This window comes from Prionailurus viverrinus, chromosome A1 (genome assembly GCF_022837055.1).
Source record: "Prionailurus viverrinus isolate Anna chromosome A1, UM_Priviv_1.0, whole genome shotgun sequence".
Classification (NCBI taxonomy): Eukaryota; Metazoa; Chordata; class Mammalia; order Carnivora; family Felidae; genus Prionailurus; species Prionailurus viverrinus.
In genome coordinates, this window is record NC_062561.1 from 113,310,169 (window position 1) to 113,320,155 (window position 9,987).

Here is a 9,987-nt window from a genome sequence, read left to right on the forward strand (position 1 = left end):
TCATATTTTTATTCTTACTATCTCTTGTATTTCTTCTTTAATTGACAGGAATTATTTCTGATGCTGCTTGACTTCAGTAGATCAACCCTTGATTAGCCACCTTGCCAGGTGACTTTGTTATTATTTTCTCCTTTAAAAAAATTTTTTTTTAAATCACAGGTTTTAGCCCCACCGAGTACATACTTTTACCACCACTATGTTGTATATAGGAGAAGTGCAACCTCATTCTAATTAGAAGAGGATGGTGTAAATCTTTTGTGCTCCCCACTAGAACAGGAGAAAAACACTAACTATTTCAACCCAAAAGAATAAATCCAAAAGCTCTTGTTTTTCTTTTTGGAGAAAAGCCTTCATCAAAAGAATCCATTTCTGCAAATCAGTGCCCTATGCCCTTTTACTTTAAGTATAAGGTATTTAGTAGTGACTTCAGTGGCTGTGTTGGAAACATTTTTTTAAAGCATTTTCAAAAGCATTTGTTCTGGCATACTCTTTCACTGAACAGTGAGAGGTGTTGGCTTCTCTCTGATTTAAGATAATTAGTTTTCAAATTGCTGCAGCCCAAACAGTTCAGGTGATGAGGGGATCAGCTGTGACAACTGCTTCATTTTTCTTTCAGATATGACACTCAATAGCTAATGCTGTTCCACATTTACAGCAGTTGCGATGCAGTTCCGATTTTATACATATTTATAAGGAGGCTGTCAGTAGGCTAGGGCAAGCTTATAAGAAAGTACTTAGAGCTCTGGAGTATATATGGTTCAAAGAAGGAAGCATTTTTTTTTAAAGTTCCTCAATTTAACATGTTAACTACTGCTGTATATTTGTTGAATTGGTAAGCCTATTATTAATAAAGATTTGATTTTTTTAAAAGGTGGTGTGTTCCCTTGATCTAAGTCACTCTGTGGTTGTAATTTAAAGAAAGGAGGGTGGGACTACAGGGAAGGTATCAAAAGGGAGAGTTGTTGGTCGCTTTTGTAACCATCTCCGTATTAGGGTATGTGGGACGGGAGGTGGAGGGGGCATGCAGGTTGGTGGCCAAGGCTCATTATCTGTATGGTGTCACCTGGATGTGTGTAAAATTTCTGTGAGAGGCGGTTCCTGAGCCAGTTTTTGGATATTCGGGGATCTATTTTGAAAGCTCCTCATACTTTTGTTTTTATCTCTTACCCCTTTCTCTATCCAGTAAAAATCTCACCTAATGTTTCTTCATTTTATTTTATTTCATTTTATTTTTTAAAAAATTTTAATGTTTATTTTTGAGAGAGAGAGGGTGTGAACGGGGAGAGAGGCAGAGAGAGAGGGAGACACAGAATCTGAAGCAGACTTCAGGCTCTGAGCTGTCAGCACAGAATCCAATGCAGGGCTTGAACTCCCTGACCGTGGGATAATGACCTGAGCTGAAGTCGGACGCCTAACCAACTGAGCCACCCAGGCGCCTCAAATGTTACTTCATTTTAAATACTATTTTTGTCTGTGCTCCATGCCGAGGGTTTTAACAGTACAGAAAAGGATAAACTAAAAAAACCACAAACCAGTAGCTAATTGGTACATATATACGTGTTGTAGCACATGTACCCTTCTAACCTGTTGGGGTAGACGCCCTCCATTTCGTCTTCTTTCTTTGGCAAAAATTGAGCTGATTGTGAACAGAGCTGTACTTCCTTTTTTGAAAGAATTCTCAGAAGTTGGTTCGAGAGCGTTTCTTGGATTTGATATGCCCGAGAGAATATTGTCCTCTCTTAACTGTCTTCTTTTGTTGAATGGCAGACTTTTTGCAAAATGTACATCAAGCCTAGCTATCCAGGTATTTTAATGAGATTGCTGAAGTGACCAGGTATTTTAATGAGATTGCTGAAGCCAGTTGGGATTCGAAACAGCCTGTCAGAAAGAAGGAAGATAAGACCTTGGGAGTTTGGGAGAAAGAACAAGTTTTTCATTCATCGCATTTGTCACCATCTAACATACTGCCGATTTTATCTCTTTACCCTGTTTAGAGACTGTCTCATCTCATGGAAATAGAAGCTGTCTGAGGCCAGGCCTGTGTCCCCACTGTTAGGTCAGTTCTTGACAAATTCTAAGCCTCCAGTATTTGTGGAATGAATGAGAATACAGAGTAAGCTATGATTTCTCATAGTAGAATTCATCTTTTCAATTATGTAATGTGATCTCAGTTGAATGGTTTATAGCTCAGCACTAAGTATTTTAGTTGTAATTAAACATTTTTAAGTGTTTTATTTTTGAGGGCAGGGAGAGAGAACGCCCAAGTGGGGGAGGGGCAGAGAGAAGGGGACAGAGGATCTGAAATGGGCTCTGTGCTGACACCACAGAGCCTCAGGGGGGCTCAGACTCACAAACTGGGAGATCATGACCTGAGCTTAAGTCAAACTATTAACTGAGCCACCCAGGCGCCCCTAAATATTAGATCTCTTATTTGCAGGCCTCATTGGAGACTCAGAAATTTTAAGACCAATATCTCTTCTTTCTCCTTGAACTTTGAGATCTTTGCCCCAAAGTTATCACGTACCCGGAATCGTTGGTTAGAGAAACTACAAAACTAACGCTGTTAATTGGAGCTTTACCCTGTCGGCACTTAATATTTCCCACAGAAAGTCGAAGGGCACAGTTTACTGGATGTGTTTGACCAGAGAAATAACCAAGAAGTGCTTTTATGTCTCGTGGCTTGTGAGGGTGGCAGTGTTACGAACCCTGTAGCTTGATTTTAGCACCCTCGTTTAGATCTCATAATAGCACCCCCAGTTGTTGTGCATGAGGGACAGGCCTTTAACTGCATTTGGGTCGGGTACCGCAAGTAACACCTTTGAGAGACAGCGCATAGTGACCATATTTGTACTTCCAAATACAAGATTAATTTTGCTGAAGAGTGTATGTGGAATTGTAGGCGGTAAAAAAGCACAGAGGAGTTCAAAGGGCTGTCCCAGCATCCGTTAGTAAGGTTAATGATAAACACTCCCCAATTGCATTTTCTTCACATGAAATTCTTTAAATTTTACAGAGTTGGCTTCAGCCAAAGTAGAGCAGTGAGGGGGAAGATGGTGAATACAAACCAGCTAGTTACGTATAAATGGTATACGTAAAGATCTGCAGACTGCAAAGATCTTCATACGAAAACAAAGGTATCTTCCTTTTATTGTCTGTTTAATAAACTGCTGGAAGTTAACCAATACCCATCCTCCCCATCCTCAATTATGGAGCACTGTGTCCAACTGCAAACCACACTTCCCAGCCTCCCTTTCAGCTAGCTGATGGTCACGTGACTAAGGATAGATGCAGAAATAGGTACCATTCAGTGCCGTGCTCCCAAGGGGAATGTTCTCCTTGGCCCTTTCCTGTTCCCAATGGCTAGGATGCAGATATGGTAGCAGGAGCTAGAGAAGCCACCTTGAGATGGACACTGAAGCCAAGGGGTGAGGATGACACAATTGTTCTCCTGGAAAGTTACGTGAAAAACTTAGGGGTGGGGATTGTCCTTTGTTATGACAGTTCAGACGGTACATACTGCTTGCTCATTCACTTACTCTCACCAGATCCTCCCCGAGTGCTTACTACAAGTCGAGCTTTACGCCAGGCAGTGCGGTAGAGCTGTGGCAAGAGAGTCCGCTGTCGCATGGGAGGCAAAGCTATAACATAGTTGAGTGTTTTTGACCCCTATCTGGTTAGGGTTATCGGATCAGTTTGGAAGGTGGAGAAGAAGCAGAAACAAAGAATGAAGGAGACTTTACGAAAAAGACTGCTCCTATTTTTTTTTTTTTAATGTCTCTATTTTTGTTCTGGCTTTGAGCATTTCACCAGGTGGTTTGCTCATTCATTTGAGTAACATTAGATGTCAGGTGTAGGGTAAACTGAATAAAACCAAAGTTCTTTCCTTCAAGGATCTTCATTCTGGTCGATGGAGACATAAAACAAGAACAATGAAATATATAGAGCAGTGGGAAGTTCTAAGGAGAAAATGGAAGAAAGGGAGCTTTGAAACATCTAGGGTTGGGCAAGGTAGCTCAGGTTTCAGATCAAGGATCCGGGACGGTCTCATTGAGAAGGAAATCTTTGATAAAGTTCACGAAGAGGTGAGGAACTCAATGTGTGAAGCAGCGATTTAATTGATTCTTAGTCAAGACAATCCAGAAAGCATGAATGATCCTACAAAGTAGCTCTCCACTTCCCTGCGGGCAAAGGAGTGATTCAAGTAGAAATAGCTAAGGGTACAAACTTAAATTGCATGTTCTTTAGTCTCTGCGGGAGACCCAGTAATAACTGTGGTGTTACATAGATGGAGACAGGAGATGTCAGTTGCTCACAATTTTGTGGATTACCACCTCCAGGAAACTGGCCACTTGAAGGGCCAATCAATAAGGAGAGTTCAACTCAATATTGTATCTTGTACAAGTTTAGTTTAAGGCTGAAAATGAAAGGCAAAGCGTTCAGGTGAAGAGCCCACAGGCAAATTTACCTGCTAGCTCTGTCTTTCCACTGTAATTCATTCAACAAAGACTCATCGTCCATTTTGTGTTTAACACTATGCTAGGCATTGGGAAGACAGCAGTGAACACGGTGGATGTTGTCCCTGACCTCATACAACTTACTTGGTAGCAGGGAGAGAGGCATTAGGCTCCAAATTACACAGTTATTTAATATCTGTGATAAGGGAGCTGACTGATAAGGGAGCTGACTGGGGCCTATGAATGAAGGGAACTGATCTTCTCTGAGAACTCAGGCAAGTCCTTTTGAAGGAGAGATGTTTAAGTTACTCCTGGAGGATAAGAAGGCATTCGCCAGATGAGGGAGGGGAGACAAATAGCTCAGGCAGGGAGACCCTAGGGGTTAAAAGTACAAAAGAGTATGAGGAAATGAGGCTGCAGTGGTTGGGCAGGGGGGTTGGGGGGAAGGGCAGATGGTGCTGGGTCTTGTAGGCCAAGATTAGGGCTTTGTGGCAAATCCTGAGGGCAAAGAGAAGCCACTGGAGTATAAGCTGGGGCCTGAGGCAGACATTGGGCTCAGATGTTGCTCTGATCGGAGAGGGGAAAAAAATGAATGTTGGGCTTCAAATTTGGGTGGCGATGGTGGAGATGGAGGGGATAGATGGAGTGGGCTGGTTTGTGGAAGGTAGTAGACTGCATGTGGGAAGATGAAGAGTTTGGGGTCAAGAAGGACCACTGTGGCTTTCACTTCGGGCAGCCAGGTGCTGGTGCAATTTACTGAGATGGAGAAGACTGAAGGAAGATCTAATGTATAGAAAGATGACGAGTTTCAGAGCTTGAGGTTCCCTGTGAGCTGTCCAAATGAAGATAATCGAATGGGCTCAGGGACAGGTCTGGAGCGAGTCATTTGAAAAGCACCTGAAGCCATCAGAGTGGAGGAGCTAGTTTAGTGAGAATGTGCAGAGAGAGAAAAGACCAAGGACAGCTGCCTTCCTGCTCTGGGCACACCTGCTGGAAAGGGGCAGCCTCCTTTACCAGTTGGCAATAGCATGTCCCATTTGAAGAACTTCAAGTCACCGAGGAAGAGCAGTTGCTGTTAGTGCTGCTGCGAACACTTCTGAAATGGTCATCCTGGTTAATGATCAGAACAGCTCGCCTTCAGAGCACTTCCTGCATGTCAAACATGACCTCGGGATGTCTCATGCGATGTTGAAAATCCTCTGCGGCAGGTCCTGTTATTATCTCCATCTTACAGGTGAGGAAAGCGAGGCTCCCGGAAATCCAGAAACACGATCCAGGTGTAGCATGGGTGGCCACGGTCAGGTTACCTAGTGCCAGGGCTAAAGCTCTTAGTCACTGCCCTATGCTGCTTCTCCCTGGTCCCTGGCATCTGCAGGCATCTTCCCTAATTTCCACCCTACCTCCCCCTAAGCCCCCATCAGAAACCTGTGCTCAGCCCTCTTGTCTGCTCCCAGTGGCTGGTTATGGGCAGAGCGGCCCAAATGCCTATGCCATGGGTCCCGTCATATTTCTAGCCTGCCAGGTCCAGCTCTCCAGAGGTGGCTCCAAGACTTCACGGGACTGATGGAAGAGCAAAGGGCAGAAGGATGTGTGCATACAGACTTACCACCCTGCTATCCATCTAAATGTCCAATTGCCGCATTGTAGTGCACTTACCCTGCGTATCAATAGAGGGCAGACATGAACTCAGCCACATCCCTACTTTCCAGGGGAGAATGTGGGGCTAGGCCCATTACTGCTCAACCAGTCTATCTCTAGCCTAGAGAAGCGAATGAAATTATTCAGGGTCACAGTGCTGGCAAAAGCAGAGCCCTAGTCCAGTCCCTCTCACCAACCCTGCCTGGTTTCTAGATTCGATCTCTACATAGGCCCAGTTACCTAAGAGTTTATTTCAAAAGTATCTGTGTAGGGGTGCCTGGGTGGCTCAGTCCATCAAGTGCCTGACTTTGACTCGGGTCGTGAACTCTGTGGGGCTCAATCTGTGGGTTTGAGCCCCGCGTGGGCCTCTGCTGACAGCTCAGAGCCTGGAGCCTGTCTCAGGTTCTGAGTCTCCCTGTCTCTCTGCCCCTCCCCTAATTGTGCTCGCTCTCTCTCTCTCTCTCTCAAAAATAAATAAACATTAAAAAAAAAAATGCCTGTGTAGTTGAAGTGGCCAGGCCATTGATTTAGGTGGCGAAAACAGTGCAAGGCAGCAGACAGAGATACTTTGCCAGCTGTCTCCGTCTTCGTTAGCACTTCTCAGCTTTAACCTCTGGAGGCCTTGGGCCTGTATTGTATCAAGGGATCCCAAGCGCCTCGTGGGATCTCTCTGGCTGTAGCCGATGCTGGCCCGGGAAGCTTAGGCAGCCTCTAAGCCAGTCATCCACTCCTATTTTCCCTTGCAGGGACCAGCCTTTGCACTGGTGTGGTCACAGTAGACATTGAGCCCTAGTGAGAGCACATCCTGTTTTGGGTTCAGCTTCACCTTTCGGCATTGCCGCCTCAAGCCTGAGGCTCAGAGGACGAGCTAACGTCTGGATGCTAGCTGGTGTGTTCACGTTTGTTAGCACATTTCATTTTCAACCCTGCAGAGCTAGGTGAAAGAGCACCCATTTCACACATGAGGAAACAGGCCGAAATAGATTAAATGATGTGCGTGGAGTCCCACGGCCAGCGAACAGAGGAGCTGGGATTTCAGGCCGCTCAGACTCCAAAGCTTGTGCTCTGACTACTTTGCATACTGCCTTTAGATGTACCCATTGGGAGATGTGGAGAAGGAGTACTCTGTCTCTTTACAGTCTCCTCCCCCTCCCAGTCCCCCACATCACAGCTAAAAAAGGGGTTCCTCTTATCAGCTGGGCACCACTTCAGGATGCCAGTCAGGGGCCCTCATATTTCCTTACATTTATTCCATTTAATCTTCTCTGCAACCAAGGGTCATGCAGATTAGCCGGGTTACCATTACTGTAGGCTGGAGAGGTTTGGCTACATTTCCAAAGACCTCACTAAAATGTTCTGTGAGGTTTTCACAGAATTAGCACCATCAGGGGGTGGTTGGGGTTAGCATTCCAAGATGTGGTTAATCCAGGTGAGACCCTGTCTACAGCTCGTGTGTCCTGCTTCCTGGATAGGGGCCAGGAGGGAATCTTGGGCGCTCACTGGCCTAGGACTCTGGCCCTCGCAAATCTCCCCTACCCCCTCATCCCCCCCAGCTTCGGTCCTTAGACATCAGTCACAAACGGTGTGCGGAATTGTGTGCCTGTCTGCATTTTGCCTGATGCAACATCCTAGCGTTCTTCAGGTTCTCAAAACCCGAGTGACCCCCCCCCCTCAATGGTTTAGCTCTACTGAATCAGATAACCTACCAAATCTATTTTTAGTGAAACATTCTCTAAGCTCTAGTGCCCCTACTGAGCCAGGTACCTCCTGAAACTATTTTAAACCCCCATAAAGTAGACTCCCTAGAATTAGGTTAACTTTGAAAATGGCCAAGGTTATCACAAATCTTTCTGTTCCCTCTCAGGGTCTTTCTAATCAGCTCCTCACAGCTGGCTCTATTCATCCACTGCTCCTTGCACTGCCCCCCCCCCACCCCCACCCCATGCTCTCCAGTGCTGGCCCCTGCCTACTGTGGGAAGAAGCCGTGAGCAGCTGATCCCATTGCTGGGACCTCAGGCCCTTCCATCACCACATGGTGCTGGTCTACAACTGGCTCTTAGAAGGGTTCAGGTCCAAAAGGCTCTGAGAGCAAAAGAAAGGGCCAGGTGGAAGCAACTGCCCTGTGGAGAAGGTCTCCATGGAGCCTTTACAGGGAATTTTTTCTGCAGATAAGGCAGCAATTCCCTTTTTTTTTTTTTTTTTTTTTTTTGAGAGGGGCTCTGAGAAAACACTTCGCAGAACAACTACCTGATTGACGCTGAGTAAAAGCTAGAGAGGAGAAAGTATCATTAAAACTGATCTGGCTCATGGTGAAGTAGGAGGCAGATTGAGCTTGAGTGTTGCCCGCTAGCTCTGCCCTTAACCCCTTTCCTAAGTGGCGCGACCAATGACCAGAGCATACTCAGCACTGGGTCCAATTCGGTGAGGTTTTATTGTACAAATGTGGTCCCTAGAGATGCGGGACGCGGATCTCCGACCACAGGGTGCTGCAGGTGCGACCCTGTGCCTCTAGACTAGCTTCCCCTCCCGTGCCCACAAAGAAAACTGAACCCTTGGACCTGAGCGAGACCTACTTAAAGTCAGCATCCCCTCACTTCCCCGAGGGGACGCAGCCCCCAAAGGCCATCATTTGCAAGTCCGGCTGGGTTCACTCTCGGATTCCCGGGGGACTGGGGTCCTCGGTGGCGAGGGGTGGAAGAGGCGGTAGCAGCCGCGGGAAGACAGCCACCCGGCCAGGGAGTCTGGATTAGGCAGCCCCCTGGCTAGTTACGCTCTCGCCGAGCCATGCCTGCCCCTCCGTTGTGCAAAGTAAGGGAGTCAGCAGGCGGTGGGGAAGGCTCCTGCGTCTGGGCTGGCGCGCCGTCTTCCAGGAAGGCACCCCGGCTAGACCCGCTGTCCGGGGAGGGGGAAGAGACTCCTCCAGGGGATCAGAACCTTGGAAGCCCGCGGCTGCTGGGATCGGGACCCTACGCAGCCCGCGAAGCCTCCGACTCCCTTTACGCCCGCCTTGCCGCTCGAGGTCGTAAAGGGTCTTTGGATCAGGGCGCGGCGTGCCCAGGGGCCAGCGACCCCCGGCGTCGGGCTCGCCCTGCCCCGCTCCTACCGGCGGCCGGGGGTGAGACCGGGACACTGCGCCGGCCGGCTCTGGCTCACCCCGCAGCTACACCGGCCGCGACTTCCAGGGCGCGCGGGCGTCGCGCAGCGAACGGTCGTGGGGCAGCGCGGCGAAGGCCGAGTGGCGCAGCTGGCAGCCTATGAAGAGGACGACGAGCGCCACAGACAGCAGCAGCAAGAAGAAGAGCAGCAGGTAGGTGGGCAGGTCGGGCTTTGTGGCCGCGCCGTCCCGCATGCCGCGCGCCGTGGCCAGCTCCAGCGGCAAAGCGCCCTCTGCCTTGACCGTGGCCGCCAGGGCCAGCGCGCCGCCTCCAGCCGCCTCCGGGCCGGCCGTGGCGTTGAACACGTCGCCGTACATGACCCGCGAGGCCGCCGACCCCGGCCGGGCCGCCTCACTTGGTGTCGCGCGGACCAGCGCCTCCGGGCGCCTCCATGGCGCGCCCCTCCCGCCCTGCTGCGCGCACCTGACCGGGAGCCGGTGCCTTCGGGTCAGCCGGGGCCGCGCCGCTCCCTCGCCTCCACGCTCAGCTGCCGTCCCTGCGGGTCGCAGCCGGGCGGCCCCAAGTGCGCGACCCTCGGGCTTTTCCTGTGTCCTGCCGTCGCCACCCGCGGTGCTCAATCACCCGGCTTGCGGTTTTGCAGCCGCGCTCTCGGCTCCGGCCCCCAGCTCTGCTGAGCTCCGGGCTCTGGGCTCCCCCAGGCTGCAGCGGCGGCGGGAGGCGCCCGGGGAGTGCGGCCACAGCTCGGGTGCCTGCTTGGCGCCGGGACGCCAGGTGCACCG

General features: G+C 49.3%; 1 protein-coding gene across 1 annotated transcript; it reads right to left on the minus strand.

Annotated features, from left to right (window-relative positions):
- Positions 1 to 9,252: 9,252 nt before the first annotated feature.
- On the minus strand, positions 9,253 to 9,680 carry SMIM32 (small integral membrane protein 32). The gene has a single exon (XM_047877232.1). It carries the CDS (start codon positions 9,562 to 9,564, stop codon positions 9,253 to 9,255), a length of 312 nt encoding a protein of 103 aa, XP_047733188.1. The 5' UTR covers positions 9,565 to 9,680.
- Positions 9,681 to 9,987: the final 307 nt, after the last annotated feature.

Excerpts from the sequence above, each read along its gene's own strand:
- SMIM32 (XM_047877232.1), bottom strand. The coding sequence starts at position 9,564 with ATGTACGGCGACGTGTTCAACGCCACGGCCGGCCCGGAGGCGGCTGGA.